Here is a 17,117-nt window from a genome sequence, read left to right as displayed (position 1 = left end):
AGGGCACCGAGCTCAGGGCACGGCTGCGCTCCCGCTCCGGCACCGCGCTCAGGGCACGGTCGCGGGGCCCGGGGCGGCCCAGCCGGACCGCTCGGCCGCAATGGTAATGCCCGTTCCGGTTTCTGGGTGTTAGGGACGGCTCCACAGGGAGTTCGGGCTGTTTCGGTGTGAGCGACAGGTATGGTCCCCCTTGGAAAGCTCACAGGGTGGGGAAAAAGAAAATCCTTCGGAGAGGTTTTACTCTGCCCCACGCTGACTTGCAGCCCACCTGTTTCATCCTCTGTGACCCCCATGTGACGTTCACATTGTCAAGTGTCCCCTTCAAGCGTTTTGGAGAGTGAGAAGTTGCTGTTGCAGTCGTGCTTGTTTCCCGTTGTCTCCTATCCTCCCTGCCCTTTGGTCACGCTTCCTCATTTTGGTACAGTCCTGCCAACAACCAAAAAACAAACGCGCTGTGGGCTCTGTCTCAGCTGTACGGGAAAAGGTCAAAGATTGAGTTTTATCTTCTGGAAGTAAATGGCATGGGCGTTGCTGCTGTAGTGTCACTGTAGTGTTAGGAAACTTTGTTTCAGAAAAGAACAAGTTTAAAGGCAAACTTTGCTACATTGTCACGTACCTTGTCTTGACAAATATAAGAAGGTGAAATAGACCAAAGCCTGAAGTAGTCCACTTATTGCTGGAGAAGATAATGGCTTATAGAATTAAAAACCCCAAAATTTAAAAAGAAAAAGGAAAAAGACTGCATCTGTGTTAGTAACTCTTACAAATATTAAATCTCTTTTTTTCCAGGTTTAAAACATCCTTGTAGACACTCATATAGCAAATGCAGAAAGTACTGAAGACACTCTGAGGCTGCTTTTGGAGACAAAGACTCATATTTGCGATAACATTCCTTTATGTTGGCATAATGTACAAGGAAAATAAGGGCTTCGTGAAGGCGTGACATGCATAAGCACTTTTAACCTCTTATCTTCATAGTTGCTCTGTCACAGTGAGGCAAGTCTGGTTTAGTTGGAAGAGTTTATTCTAGGAACTTGGTCTTTAAGAAGATACAAAAGAGTTTGCACAGCTTGTAGGGAGGTGAAGACCTGCATATCCCTTTGGCATAGTTATATTTGTTTTTCTCTTGATTATATCGATTTTCTAGTCTGAACAATGGTTACTTTCCAGCAAAAAATTTTACACTTGGTCAAGTGTTTCAGAAGACAATGGCCTTTATTTTCCAACTCTGAAAGGACTACTGTATGTGGAGCAGACTGCATGTTGATGGCGTTACAACTGTCCATGGCTGAAGTCAATAAACAGGTTAGCATTCTTTTCAGTATGTTCCAACCATAGGCACCAACTTGACATGACATTTTGGTTATTTCCTTGATGTTTGTTAAAACAAGGTGTGTCTGAGGGCCAGATGCAGCAGGGCGAGAAAATGAATATGATTAAGTGCACTATTGAAGCAGGCTTTAGAAAAAGAAACTGTGAGACCGATGGGAGGATGGAAGTGATTTATGTGTATATTTGAGCTCCAAACTTTAAACACTAGTGTATTTCTGCTGACCATGTCACTTCTGTTTATTTCCATCCTATGTTTCTTTTGTGCTATAGACCAGCATGGGAGAACTGTGGCATTTGGGGTGCATTTTGGTTTTTTTCTGGGCGCTCCAGAAATATTTCTGAATGAATTTCTGTAGGTACCTGTAAGTTGTGAGCGTGTACCCAGTCTCAATAGGAATTTTATGGCTTTCTCTGTGTCATGAAATGTCAAATGGTGAAGAGGAGGTATAACCCTAAAATGTCTCTGAAAGAAGCGCTATGGCTTGTCAGAGCTCGAGGATGTCTGAAACATACCAGAAACAGTTGCAATTTACAATCAGGCCTTTGCCTGTGTCTCATCTAAGGAGAACTATTGCAATACTTGTTTTAATAACCTAAAGATACCTTTTTAGGTTAATTAACCTAATTATTGATGAAAATAATACTGGCTGTTTTTGGAAAACTTACTGAAGTGTTGCATAGTAAGTCAAATGTGTAGCACAAAGCTTTAGTGTAAGAAAACCAAAACAAACTTACCAAATCAACAAACATACCAGAAACAAGAGAACCACATCAAAGTGAAATCCCTAAGCCAATAAAAAATCCAAACAAACAGAAAACCTGCTTCAGTTTGTGCATCAGAAAAAATTTTGTAGTCTAAAATGTGCAGACTGGGGGAATCTCTTGTCTAAACATTAAGTATAAAGCTGGTTAAGTCATCCCCCATTGTTAGAAGCATTACAGGAAGGATACTAGAATGCCAAGATACTACATTTGTACTTGTTGGAATGTAACATATTCCAGCCAGGAGCCTGGTGTCCTCACAATACCTCTGTAGGTTAAAATAAAAAAATCAGTGTGCATCAAAATTAACTCTTGGAAAACTGGTAAAAGCCATTAATGCAAAACTACATGTGGAGGTGATTGCTCTTTGTCATGTTTGTTGTGATTCTCAAGGGAAAACTGCAAACAGTTTTCCAAAGCCACCTCTAAAATAGGAACTGAAATGTGTTGTTCTACTGTATGCCAAAACTTACAGACATGAAAAGGTTATGGTTCATTGCTCCCTGTTTTCCTTACTATAAGTTTTTTTCTTTCACTAGAGGTAATTAGTTTATTCTACTTTATCCTTTTTTTTCCTCTTCCAGATAATATTCCTCTCTTCCAGAAATATCTTTTCTTTCAGAGATGCTCTACCAAAAATTATAACAGTTATTTTCAACTAATTTAATTTTGAAATGTTTAGCTTCTCCTTCAGATCTGAAGAAATAGCAAGTTTTCAAAGCCCTGATATGTTTTTTCTGATTATACTAGTTGGTCTAATAAGACGAACCTTGGCTTACATATGTGGATTAAAATTATTTTAGCATTTGCATGTTCTGCCTCTGAAGCACAATTTCTTTAGATGGTATCCATTTTGAAGTTCACAATCTTAAAGCAAAATCTGTCTGGTTTATTTTGTCCAGCACTGAAACTTCAAACTAAGATGCAGAGTATTACAGTTGTAGGCATGTCCCTTGTTAGGTTTCTGATTTAAATACAATAATTTTTCATTGTTAGCACCTGTAGAATGGAAATCTATTTTGGTAAAGTCAATTACTGCAATAAAAATAACTTCATTAATGGGCTATTTAGTGGCTGTATTGAGAAAACCCCAACACATCCAACATATCACAGACAACCAAAATACACTTCTCTTCCCTTAGGAGCCTGGACAACTTTAATGGATTTGGTGTTTTAACTGGCACCTGTATTCACAGTGGAAATGAAAAATAACAAGGCTTTTAGGACAACTCGAAGTTTAAAAGCTTTATAATCTATTAATCTTAAATATCACCAGAAATAAGGATAGCAAAAAGTGTGATAAATCCCGATCAAACAGCAGGGATGAAAGGAAAAAAAATCTATGCTCTGAATCCCTCTGAAAATACTTTGGTTTGTGGCATAGTTTTAGCCACATGGCATAAAGACAAGTGGCTTAAGGTTTGTGATGGAAGCAAATACCTTTCACCTAGATTGATTAGTACAGATCTAAAATCTAGGAACATTTTCAAGAAGAACCTTCCTCAAGGTTTGAAATAGTACAAACAGTTTTCAAGATGAAGTTCAGCTGAGAGCAATTGCTTTAAGTTGATTGTTTGTACCTGTGGATCAGCAGGAGTAGAAGATGAGTTGTTAGGTCAAATAATCACCTGTCATTTTCAGACTATGGCTGTTTTAGCTGGTGAGATGGGAAACTGAAGTGTATAAAAATTATTTTTCCAGAATTTGTGAGTTTAAGTTGTCAGACTTAAATGTGTAAATCTCTTCTAGAATGAGAAGTTTGATACTGGAGGAAAAACTGCTTCATTGTTGATTTTAGAAATATATCTTCCCTTTTGAAATTTGTGCTCCTCTATTTCTGATTTTGCATAAAAGCAGTTTTAGTATGTGGTTTAGTTCTGTTCCATGCTTCTATGAGTGCATTTTGCGTGCTGACTGAAGAATATTTTGTTCTGTTTGGTGTCTTGTATTTCTTCAAATGATTTCCCTAATTATCCTGTTTCTGTGTTGGCAAATGAAGAAAAATGTGGAGTTTTACAGTGTGACTCCCTTAAACTGTTCTATCTGTCTCCCTGATGGTAATGAGATACTCCTAAATAACTTTGTAGCAATTTTATATGATATGTTGAATGTAATATGTTGTGGTGAGGCTGCCGAGAGGTTGTCTTGGCCATTCTTCTGCATGATTAATTTTTCACAGAATCACAGAAGGGTTGAAGTTGGAAGGGAACTCTGGAGGTCATCGTATCCAGCCTCCCTCAAGTAGAGGACCTGCTCAGGTGTCTTTCAAATTGTCTCTGAGGATGGAGACCCCATAACCTCCCTGGACAGCCTGTGCCACTACTCAGGCATCCTCAGAGTAAAAAGGTGTTTCCTGATGTTCAAAGGAACCTTCTGTGTGTGTTTGTGGCCATTGCCTCTGCTCCTACCACTGGGCACCTTAGCAAATCTCCTGGCTCCATCCTCTTTGCACCCTCCCTTCAGATATTGGTATGCATTGATGAGATCTTCTTTTGAGCCTTCTTTTGTCCAGACTAAACAGCCGCAGCTTTCTCAGCCTGTCCTCAGGTGTGAGGTGCTCCTGTCCCTCAATGATGTCTGTGGGTGATACGTGAACTTTGTTGGACTTCTCTCCAGTGTCTCTGTGTCTCCCTCACACTGAGGAGCCCAGAACTGGACACCAGTACTTAAATCTGGTCTCACCAGTGCTCAGTAGCCTTCTCTACCAGGGACAGGCTCTTCTTAGAAAATAATTTGGAGTAATATATATTTCCCTGGATTTTTTTTTAGAGGAAATTATATATTGAGCCTGTTCTACTGTCTTTCCCATACCCTGTGTAATCAAATCCTATCTGTAAGTTAGTTTCATGTATTTTGGTTTTGCTTAACAATTGGGGTTGTTTTAACTGTGTTAAAACTCTTGCTACCAAAGTCTTGATGCATCTTTCCTAGCTTATTGATAGGACTTTTTCTTCCCTGTCCCACCCCTCTCTCTATAGTATTACAGGTGTCTGTTTTGAGGGGTAAAAGAGGAAGCAAGGATGTGTGGAGTTTTGATTTTTTTTTTTGTTTCATTTGTTTCTAACCAGCAGGGTTCTAAATTTTCAGTCTTTTGTTTCTATTACCACTATGAGTGATAAGGTTGGCTTTAGAAAGTGCTGGTTTGTTGTTTGGGTGAGTACAGTTTTGCTTGCCTATTCTGTGATTTTGCTATTGCAACTACTGTTCCACTGTCCCATATGTACAATAGCTCTCTAGTAATCTTTAAACAGAGCATCTACTCTCTTGGGCTCTTGTACCTTGTCCCTCAACACTTCCCCCTCACTCACAGAACAAAAGTGTTCAGTGCCCATGCCATTGTCATTTTATTATTATTCTATGATATTGTCATTTCTCTAACTTGGGCTATTGACCTGTAACTTCGCTGCTTCTGCACTTTGCAACCTTACAACTGTCTGATGTCCATGTGCTTGTGTTCACATGAGCCAGTTTCTCAGTCCATGCACAGCACTATCAGCATGATAGGAAACTTATTTAAAATGCTGCTTTTTCCTACCCTAATGTGCTTTATGTACCACAGTTTGGGAACTCCTCTGCTCTGTGACAGTATAGGAAGCAGGGAAGGCTGAGCAGGACTAGAGGTGACAAGAGTGCAGAACTGCCCAGTGTCTTTGTTTGGAAAGACAGGTGTCTGCTAAGGAAGGCAGGAGCCTCCCCTGAAATGGAAACTGTAAACCCCCTCCTTCCAAACTGTTATAAATTTGAAATTAAGGGGGGCTCTCAGGCAAAGATATGGGAGCAGGAATAACAGTTCTTTTATTAGGGAAGAAAAATTTAAAAAATAAAATAAAAAAATGTAGTAATTCAAAACAACACTGACAGAGTCAGAATACAACCTGACACCCTGTGGGTCAGGGTGTTGGTAGCAGTCCAATTGGAATTGTGTCTGCAGCCCTCCTGGAGTGTCAGGTGTGGTTCGGCTGGAACAGGGATCCTGTAGAAAAGGGTGTAGTCTGAAGATCCAGTGGAAAGGGCAGCTGTTCCTCTGGGAAATCCAGTGGAAATGCTGTTCTGGTATCCCATGATCTCAGATTATATCCAGTTGGGAATGCTTGGCTCCTCCCTCTGGGCAGAGCATCTCACAGTGATGCTGTAGTTCTTATCAGTCATGCAGTGACATTCAATAGCCTGTTATCAGCAGGTGTCTCCCTGGAGGGAGGAGTGGTTGTGGAAGAGATAAGGAAAACTGCCCAATTAACAGAGGACAACTGCCATACCTCTAACAGATGGTAAATAGAATATACATATTGCTTGGCAATCCGGGACACACAATTCAAGGACAAAGCCAGAAAACAATGCTGCAGTCTGGGAGTATGCCTGGAAAGAATAGACCCAACACAGAGGTGGTGCTTAAAGCAATCTTTTACGCACATATTTCTAAAAAGGTTGTTGAGCCTTTGTTTGGGGAAGGTGGAAGCCAAAATTTTGATGCTGAAATGCACAGGTTTCTGGTTTTTGAAACAATTTGCTATCAAAATGGATATTAATTTGCTATGTAGTTAGCTCTAGAAAACTTACAATACCTTCAAAATAGTAAAAATTGGCGTCTTTAAGCATGAAATGTTGCTACTGGATTTCAGATATTCTAAAACCAGAGTCCCCAAGTAACTTAATATGATGCATTACCAGGAAGTGAAGGTACTTTATAATACTGTATTGGTTCTATTCCTATGAAAGGAAATACTTGCTCTGCCTATAATAGAATGAAAACATGGGACTTTTTGAACTTCCTTAAGCTATTAGCCAGTTGACAAATGCTTACTGCAAAACACCACAGTATTTTTAAAATTAATTTTAAAACCAGAGACTTGACAAAATGACTATGTAAGTAATGGAATATGCCATCACAGTGAATGCTTGATCACAAAGGTTAATATCTGGAATGCAATATTTGGATTTAAAATATTTTTGCAGCACTAACATAAACTTTGCTAATCTCTGCAGGCCCTTGATCTGGTGAGGAAAGGTTTTGATTTATTAGATACCTTATGAAGTTGTACTTTAACTTGGTACTCCTGAAGGATTTTGATTCAAAATAAAGTGAGATTTTTTTCCCCATCTACTGCTGCTTTGATCTGTTTAAATTGAGTTATAATATGATTATATGTTTAATTTTGTGAGGGGCTGAAATGAAAATCAGGTGCTTTTCAGAAAACACATACGCAATTTTAACATTCTGGTGATATGTGGAATAATATGTAAGTTCATAGTGCTGATTTGTCATTACCCATGCACAAATAAGAAGGTAGAAAAGTGGTATGAAGCTAATATGTGTGAGTGTTTTTTAATTTTCTCTCCTTGTTCTTTGCCTAGGCAATATCAAAATAGTTGACTTTCAGGATTTTGGAATTGTGTATTTAATGAGGTCTATTGAGAAAGTTGTGCTAAATGTGTTAGAAACAAAAGGAGGAATCATTTGGCCTGGAACAATGTAAATTATTAGAATTTCCCATGTTTTCATATTTAATGTGTTATGTTGCTAATGATGTTTATAAGTGATTAATTAATTTGCTTAATGTGGAAATGTCATGAAGGAGAATTAAACCTTTGCTGTAGACAGGTGCCATCTGCCACTATGGACAGTGCAAAGCAAGGCTGGTTACTTGGTCACAGGGCACTTATGTCATGTTACATGGTGAAAACCACCTTTTTTTGCTGCCACATATTGGGGAGCGCTTTAGATACCAGAAGTGTGGACAAAAGTTTACCAGCGGGAACTGGCACTGGTACTCAGTTTAAAGAGCAGGGTGTGGAAAAAAATGAGGAGGACAAGTTGTGAAAGAGAAGGTAGTAAGAGCAAGTGGTTGGAGGAGATGGCAGAGGGGCACATGGAACAAAATCTGATATTTTTCACCAAAAGGGTGTAGTCTATACTGCATAGTTAGTGTTAATTACAGTAGTAGTAACAGAGGGATGTGCATGGCTTTATGTATGTATTAGAACTGTGTAGCAGCACTGTCAATGTTTTGATAAAGTATGACTGTATTAGCACAAGAAAGAAAAGCTCCTTTTTAAAAATTGATAAATGTTTTCCCAGTTTACTGCTTGAAACAAAGTAAGGGAGCCATAATTACTCCCTTTGGGAAGTAAATGCCTGCCATGCTAAAAACTCTTTCTGCAAATAAAGAACTTTGTGCAAGAAGTAGTCCTGCAATGTTCACTGTATTTTCTCTTAAGTGAAGTTTAATATACATGCCTGGTATTTTAAAGATCAGGAACAAATACTGACAGAATATAACAAAATTCAACTGTCAATGTGAAGCTGTAAGACTTTGTTTCTGATCAATTTAAATTATAATGATTTTCAAATATGTTTGTTGTTTATATATTTGCAGCTTGCTTTAAATTTGTTTTCAAACTATGCTGAATATGAAGCTTTTTGGTTTTGCTTTTTTTTTTGGTTCTGTTAGCACCATGGAGACTTCACAGTATCACTTAGTGATGTGTTGGAATCATGGAACTATTTGTTACATGACAAACTGGGATTGTATGAAAACATGAAAGAACCTGAAAATTATGCTGATGTGAAAAAAGCCTATCATGCCTTCTTAGCAAGAAGCAATATGTTAGATTTAATAGACATATATCAGAAGTGCTGTAGTCTTGGACTTTTATCTGAGGATGAAAGCATATACCCTGTAAGTATTATGTTTCTTTGACCTCTTATGTTGTTTTGACGTATTTTTGGTTCCAGTTATGGATTTATGACACTTCTAACTATTCACAGAAGCTCTGGATTATTCACAACGTTGGGGAAGTCCTTGAGTTTAAATTACTAAGTTTTGTAAAGGATTTTAAATTCACTCAAAAATTATTTCTCTATCGTCCTGCTGGATAGTGAGGTCCCACAACTCTTCTATCAATAAATGGCTCCTTGCCATAAATTGGAATGAGAAATAAACTATAGAGATTTGATAAAACTGGTACAAAGCTTAGTAATTAATATGCCATGGAGTTTTGGTTGCATATTGATGTGCAGCCAAAATATTTTTAATGATTACTGTTTTGAAAACACCACGCTCTTTAAACGAAACTTCTGTATAATATATGTATTTGCATGTTAGGTTTTTTTTTTTTCAGAAGTTCCAGTTCAGCCACTCAGCTAGAGCTGTGTTGTAGTTTATTGCAAGTCTTTTGTTTATTTGGGAGTTTTAATGTGTTTTCCTCCCACGTTTCATGGGGAAGATAGACAACTTAGATGAGTTAATGAGCTGAAACTTGGCATAACATATTAATGTTCTCCAAAGTGTAAGCAGTGTTTTCTAGGGCAAGTGTATAAAATAACTGTTTGAGATAATTTCTAAGCTAATTTTAATCTTGCACTTCATTTCTCTACAAGAACAGTTATACTTCAGAAGACTAAAACTAAAAGTAGACTGTAAGGGCTGTGCTGATCTCAAGCACTAGCAAAGTGACAGGTTTAGACCAGGTTTTAAACCCACTTTTGCTCTCTAGTAATCTTCATATTTAAGTTTATTATGATCTTTTTATTAAAGGTTCAAATGTTGGAATTTATTTCTGGTGTAATGAATGCACAAGAAAATAATGGTTCTGTTCTTTCCACTCCTACACGAATCAACAGACAGGGCCAGGAGCATGTGAAGGTAAGAATTATCTTTGTCTCTTGTAATGTTCTGTATCTATTGAAAAGATGAAATATAACATTGTTTTATTTTCCAATGATTGTTATTCACATGTGGCTGGGTTGAAAAAAACCAACCTGCATATCCAAATTCTGTATCACTTGAGTATACTGTAGGTGTATATGGGGCTATGTGCTGAAATTTATATTCTGGAGGGCAGTCCAGCATGACAGGCACTTGATGTAGAACAAATTTTTCTACAAATACACAATCACTCAAACATTGTTTTAACTGCGCATTAAATAACTGAAGTTAAAAGACTTTTTTGAAGTTAATGACAAACTCTTACATGGTTTAATGGTGCTAGTATTTGCTTTGAGATAGAAAAGGGATGTCTGTGGGGAAGTTTCTAAACAGAAATTTATAACCAATTTTAATAACCCTCAAACACCTTGTGAATATTCGAGTACCATGTATGCAGTTTTAACTTATTTATCATGTTTGTTTTCATCAAGACTTCCAGATCCTCATGCATAAAGTAGCATTTTGAAATGATGCAAGGTGAATTCTTACTCTTCCAAATACTACATCAGTACATGTCTAATTAACTTTAAAATAAAATGAAACATTATTTTCAGCAGCAGGAGGACCAATTTGTGTGATGTTTTCTCATGCAGGTGGCAGTCCTGGCAAAGAAGTCTGTCTGTTCATATTTAAGCCTTTTGGTGAATTCCAAGGATGATCTGGCATTGGCTCATATTTTAAATGTTCCTGACAGAGGACTTGGTAGAGAAGCCTTCACTAACCTCAAACATGCCTCACAGGAGAGAAAAATGTCAATTTTTCTGGTATGTGTGTCAAAGGAATCTTCCTGGACGTCAGGGCCAATAAATTAGATCTCTAAACAGAGGATATTGCTTTAATCTAATAAGCAGCACTGATGTTTGCAAGCTGAGTCAAGTACCACCATGAACAGGATTTTAAAGCTCAAAAGACCATGAACAGGATTTTAAAGCTAAAAAGACAATAGATTCTGTGGAGAGAAACAGTTTCTTGTTTGGTCATGGGATCTCAAGGTGGACAGTAAAAATAGTTTGTGTGTATCTCAAGAGTTCTAAAATGAGATCTTGCTTTAATTGTCAGCAAAGAACCATCTCAAAAATAGTTGAAATAAGTCAAATAAGAATTCTTTCTCCAAAGAACCACTGTAGTCCCTCACACCCAAAATAGTCATTAAATTTTGCATGCAGTGTAACCTCAGGGCAGACAACAGCAGTCTGAGTTAAAAACAGTATGGGTATGTAGTCACTGAAGCAGCTGCATTCTCAAACTTTTATGGTTGAATAAATATGGAAAAGTTGTGAAATCTCAGTTGCAGGTTTAATTATTTTGGCTCCTAATGCTCTGTTAACATTGTATAAAAAACTGTATGTGTTTGGACTGGATTTACCATGTCTTCTTCACAGTTGCCAGAGGGGAAACTTCTCTACTGTGTAAAGAAGTCACCTTTTCTGGCATCTGTGTCTTGTAGAAATCCTGAAAATGAGTATTTTCCATTGGGAAGGCAAAGTCCTATGAATTGTGTACTCGATCCATAGAAAATCTTTAGCACAAAGACAGGAATACTGGCAGGTTTACTTTCTGTGCTAGAATAATTCAATTTTTTTTTCTTTCCAGCCCTAAGAGCTTTATGATTTGGCTCTGTACTCTGAAATTAAAATTTGTGTGTAGAATTAACATCACTGCATCTGTGTCAAGTGCATTGGGTTGTTAGCCTTATTTTCACCTTCCTGGACAACTGCTAGGGGTTTTGTTCTTACTGTTGCCTTAAATTTTTGGGAGTTGTACTCTAAGGTATGCTTTTGGCACATATTTGTTGTCTTAAAGCATATAAAACAATATGGACACTTTCAGAATGACAGAAGACTTAGCTGTCATCATTTCTGATAAGATTTAAATATCCATTGTTTGTATCTCTGAAAATTGTTATAAGCTGAAGTCAACGTTTACATGCTTATGTTAAAATGGTCCTTGGGTCATAGAGAGCCCTCTGAATATAAGAGCAGTTTTTGTGAGGCCGGCAGGAGCCACAACAGCCACAACAACAAAAGAGTTTTGTTTGATGATTTAATAAGTTTTTTGTCCTAAGCTTTCAAAAGTCTGATGTAAACATCACATGAGTTTGGATCATTTTTACTTCGGCTTGTGGGGTTTTTCTTTAATGCTATTATTCTATTTAGGTATTGATCTTGCAAATATTGAGATGTACAGAGCTTGCAATTAGGAGCTGTGGTTTGATTTCAGGGAAGTTATTTCTGCTATCAGCCAGCTTTTACATAATTTACAGACCTTTAGGAAAGGCTCATTTCAATGTATGTACAGTCCATGTCTGTCTGTAGTTTGATATTTCTGGCTATTTCTCCTAATAGATGGCAACATCTTTTATCCGGACCATAGAACTTGGAGGAAGAGATTCTGCATCTTCTTTGTATGATCCTTTAAGAGCCCATGTAAAAGGGCTTTCCAACTTTGTGAATTTTATTGACAAGCTGCAAGAAATTGTTGGTGAGATCTTAAATACAAGGTAATAGATTTTTGTCTTGGTGAGCCCCTCTGTTTTTTGTGCTTGAATAAAAAGAACAAAAGAAAATCAAATAATGCACTTAGTAAAGAATTCAGAGTAAATTTTTAAAAATTAAACCTTATTTGAAAATATAATTGAAAAACAATTGGGGTAAGCTTATTAATTTTTGAGGGTTCTTTTTTTTGTACTGAATTTTAATCAAATTTATGTATGTATGGTGGTTTGGTTATTTCCTAGTTGTAAATGAAGTTACAAAGATTTCCAACTTGTGAGTCTGGTAAGTACATAAACTGATATGTGCTTTACTTCTTGCTACTGAATTCCTTCCTTTTGGCCATTTTATTCTGTTTACCCTTCTGTAAAGGAGTCTTTTTTGCTGCTAACAAATGACAGTGTTGGTTATTTAGCCTTTTCTATCTTTTATTTTAGCTGTATAAATGAAGCATAAGAATTATTTCTTAGGGAGCCTCTGGTGGAGTTGCTGATTTTGATTGTGTTTGAAGAACTGAAGTTAATCTTTTGGGCAGGCTTATAAATTTGTGGTTAATTAGAGAAGTATAAGTGTAACATGGGTTTGAATTGGTAAGTACTGGCATTATTACAGAGAGAAGAGCTATTTTCTTAAGCTTCATAGAAATTAATAATTTTGTCATTTATAATCAGTAATTTTTCCATACAAAACTTTGGCAAATCAGCTATAATCATTCTGTGCTTGATACTAAAGAATCTTTTTTTCAAGTTTGAATCAGTCTAATGCTCACAGTGGAAAACAAAATATTATAAGTAAGCATAATTTAAGTTAATGTTCAGTTTCCATTGAAGCTGGAAGTGGGAAGTATTTCTGAAGTTGTTTTGCACTTTTGTCTTTTTTATTCTGCTTTTTTATTCTTTCATTTCAACATCCTGGATGCCAGAGACATACTGTCTGTGCTAGTGATTAAAGAAAACTATTTGCTCAACATATAGTACATGCTATTTTTCCTTTCTTTAAATCATATCTGGCACGGTTTATTGATAAAAAAAGAGAAATGGAAAAATATGTATATGCGTGAACTTTTTAGGACAAAAAGACTTTATCAGGTGAATACAGTTCAGAAAAGTGGAGCATACAATGCTGTATCTTGTTAATTACTCCTCTGTTTAAAAGAGAATGTTTAAATGTGAGAAAAATCATAGTGGGATAGTTGCTGGGAGTTATCAGCTTCTCACTGGGTGAATTCTCTAGAGCTTGGAAATGTTTTTTAGCACTTAGATATTTAGTGTGTGGCTTTCCCTGCTGCACCTGCTGTGGCATTTATTGTGGGGTATAAATCTTGTTAAATTGGCTTTATACATGTAAGTATTGCTGTTTGTCTTGCTGATCAGGAGTGGAAAGTGGCTGTACTGTGCTGTTTGTAGCACCTCTTATACTCCACATGGCCTTTATACCCTTGCAATGTAAAATATGTTTTTAATCTGTGTATCTACAGATGTTTTCAAGTGTTTGCTGTGTCACATGAATGAGGACTGTCTGTGTGTCCTGCTTGTCATGTGTCAATTGTTGGGAGTTCCAGAGGATCCACTTCTGTGCAAAAAATTTTCTCTAGTTCTGGTACTGCTGCAAAGTAATGACCAGAGGAGGGGGCGACAGAAGGCAGCAATGCAGCAGAATCCTGAGTTACTTAATCTATAGAAGCCTGCTGAGAAATCCAAGAGCAAACTAGACAACCTGTGAGCAGCATTGCTCTTTCTCTGATGCAGAGATTAGCCAACCTGCAGTAACCAGGTCTCTGTATTGGCTTTGCCGCAAGAAAAATGCTGTTTTTTACTTAATGATTAGAAATCTGTTATTTTGGTTTAATTCTGTTACAGTGGACATTTTATGAAACTTGTAACTGCACAAAATACAAAGTAGCCAAATAAATGGTGGGTCAGTGTGGGATGCATGTTGAAAAGAGCCTTTCTTCATCTGCCTGATTCCTTTGCTTTGGGAATCTAGAAACCAAACTGAAGATCTTGGACAGTGGTGGGAAGTGCTTAAGAATATTTTGAACTTAGGAGATATTGTGCAACCAAGTATCTGCTAACCTATGGAGAGTAACAGAAATGTGTTTCTCATCTCCCCATCATTCAGCTAAGAAGGTGAATGGTAGATTAAATGAACAAAGGGAAATCTGTCAAATAAAGTGGAAGTTTAATGAAACTATGATGGTTTGGTTCAAATATGGCACTCCTGATAGCAGAAGAAATGGAAAGACAAAATGAAATTTGGTAGTTTCAAGGTGTATTCACTGAGAACAGCATTCCTACAAATCTCTGGCATGTTGAAACTCTTTGTGTCTCCTCATTCACTAGACGTCTAATATTAGAAGACATCACTAGTCTTTCAAGAATCAGTAGCATGAGTATTCCTTAACGTTTGGGAGTGGTGTAAAACTTGTAATGCTAAATTTATTTATAGATTTGTACATACAAGACTTGGACAATGTTAATACAGTAAATGGAGAACTTGGATGTTCTACTTTTTTACACCTGCTTCTTGACAAGGAGCATATCAATGTTGTATTTGTCAGTGAAATGGATGATTATTATACACCTTAAGATCTGAAAACCCTTTCCTGCTGGTATAAATGAAAAGCTACGCTTCCAATCCATCATTCTGGAAACCGTTTTCTTTTAGGCCAGGAGAACTCCTGAAATGACTTTTCCCAAGCTTGTCTAAAAATTGTGACTTAAAATTGGACGACAGAAGCTGTCATGATGGTTACTGTGCTTGATGGTTGGTACGGGGGCATGTGTGTGCATATACATACACGTTAAAAATCGTCATTAATTTTGTAGAGTAGCAGAGTTGGGAGGTTGGCGGCATGTTTTCCCCTCAGCTGGGCGCTGCCCTCGGCGCAGGCAGCGGCCGCTGGGTGTCACCATCGCCCAGCTCACACCGGAGCATCGCACAGCTCGCCTCCGCCGTGTGGGTTTGTGCTCTCTGCTTTCCCCCGACTAGGAAAATGCCGTTTCTTATCTGCTTCCTTTGGGAAGGTGATTGCATCTCGAGGTGCGGTAGTGTTTGGGGAGAGAAAGCACATTGGACTCTATCAAGGCTGTGCAGAATGTTTGAGTTAATTGGACAGTGTTCACACAGCCCTGGAGGTTTGTGGTCTAAAGTTGCTGGAAAGTTGTGCAAGCATATGCAAAACATTGTATATAGGATTGCTTAAATTTAGGATTATAGAATAATTCAGGTTGGAAGGAACGTCAGAAAGTTTTTGGTCCAACATCCTGCTCAAAGCAGGGTCAATTATGGAGTCAGCTCAGGTTAATCAGGGCTTTGTCCAGACAAGTTTTATACAGTCTCCATCCTTGGAGGTTTTTAATCTCCCTCTTGGCAGCCTATTCCAACTGCTTTTGTCCTCACGGTGAAAAGTTGTGGGGTTTTTTTATTATATTGAGTTGGGATCTCTCTTGTTTCAGTTTATGCCTATTGTCTTTTTTCACTGTCTGTCAACATGAGTCTGGCTCCATCTTCTTGCTTGCCACCCTGTAGGTATTGGAAAGCTGTTAGTAAATCCCCGAAGCCTTCCCTTCTGCAGCCTGAACAAGCTGTTCCCGAAGCTGCTTCTTGCAGGGCATGTCTACCTGACCAGCTTGGCAGCCCTCTGCTGAACTTGCTCCAGTTTATCAGTGTCTTTCCTGGACTGGGGGCCCAAAACTGGACACAGTATTCTAAATTTGGTCCAACGAGTGCTGATTAGAGAGGGATAATCACATTCCTCAGACTACTGGCTACGCTACTGTTGATGCAGCCAAGGATACTGTAGGCCTTCTTTGCTGCCAAGGCATGCTCCTGGCTTGCAGCTTGCTTGCTGAACATGCACCAAGGTTTTTTACACAGAGCTGCTCCCCAGCCTGTATCATTGCAAGGGGTTATTCCTTTCCAGGACTTTGCATGTCTTGTTGAATTTCATATGGTTCCTGTCAGCCCATTCCCCTTGTCTGTTTAGGTATCTTTGCGTGGCAGCTCTGCCCTCAAGAGCATTGACTGTTCCATCCAATTTGGTGTCATCTGCAAACTTGATGAGCATGTAATTTTAGAGAGGCACTGCCAAAGATAATAGGAAAAAAACCAGGTTTCAGGATAGGCCCTTATGTTACTTCATTGTTACAACGTTTGCTACCTTCTGAGCATGATGATCCAACCAGTTGTTAACTCCTCTAACTGTCCATCCATCCAGACTGTAACATCAATACTCCTATGTTGAGAGTATTCTCTGACAGTATTGATAAGCCTTGCTACAGTCAAGGGAAACGGCACCCACCATTCTCCCCTGGTCTGCAAATCCAGACATTTTGTTAAAGGGAAAAACAGATTGGTCAGGCATAATTTACACTTGATAACTGCATGCTTATAGTTATTGGCTACCACCTAATCTTTCATATGCCCAGATATGTATTCTTAGAAGACTTTGCATTATTGAGGACCAAAGTGAGTCTGATGAACTTGTGGTCTCCCAAACTGTCCTTATGGGATTTTTTTTGTTGCTGTTGGTTTTTTGGCAATTATTTGCTTTTCCTCATTTGTCAGGGACCTCACCTGGTCACCCTGACTTTTCAAAGGTGATATCAAGTTGTCTTATGAGGGCATTTGCCAGTTCTATTAAAGCTCTTGGATACAATCCATTTGGTTCAATGTTCTTGAACATACTCAGTACTGTCAAGTGAAGCCTGATTTGGTCTTATTCCACTGCTGGCAGCTCTTTTCTGAAAAATTAATTAGAGTGTTGGTAAAGACTGAGGCAAAGAAGGCACAGAGTACTTCTGTTTTATCTGTGCCCCCACTG

The 17,117-nt window shown here is 38.1% G+C and overlaps 1 protein-coding gene across 2 annotated transcripts in view; it reads left to right on the top strand.

Annotated features, from left to right (window-relative positions):
- The window catches only part of PARPBP (PARP1 binding protein), a 40,481-nt gene continuing 23,364 nt past the window's right edge, over nt 1–17,117 (top strand). Inside the window, exons 1-6 of one of the 2 annotated variants that reach the window (XM_005421048.2) lie at nt 1–103; nt 790–1,305; nt 8,544–8,771; nt 9,630–9,737; nt 10,394–10,564; nt 12,146–12,300. In XM_005421048.2, the coding sequence (XP_005421105.1) occupies nt 1,156–1,305; nt 8,544–8,771; nt 9,630–9,737; nt 10,394–10,564; nt 12,146–12,300 (812 nt within the window). In that variant the 5' untranslated portion in view covers nt 1–103; nt 790–1,155. Of the gene's footprint in view, nt 179–789; nt 1,306–8,543; nt 8,772–9,629; nt 9,738–10,393; nt 10,565–12,145; nt 12,301–17,117 lie in introns of both variants that reach the window. The other variant, XM_031057043.1, reaches the window with a different exon arrangement.

The sequence above is a fragment of the Geospiza fortis genome, unplaced genomic scaffold, assembly GCF_000277835.1.
Source record: "Geospiza fortis unplaced genomic scaffold, GeoFor_1.0 scaffold10, whole genome shotgun sequence".
NCBI lineage: Eukaryota > Metazoa > Chordata > Aves > Passeriformes > Thraupidae > Geospiza > Geospiza fortis.
The sequence above is the reverse complement of the archived record's forward strand: the minus strand, read 5'-3'. Positions and strand labels throughout refer to the sequence as shown.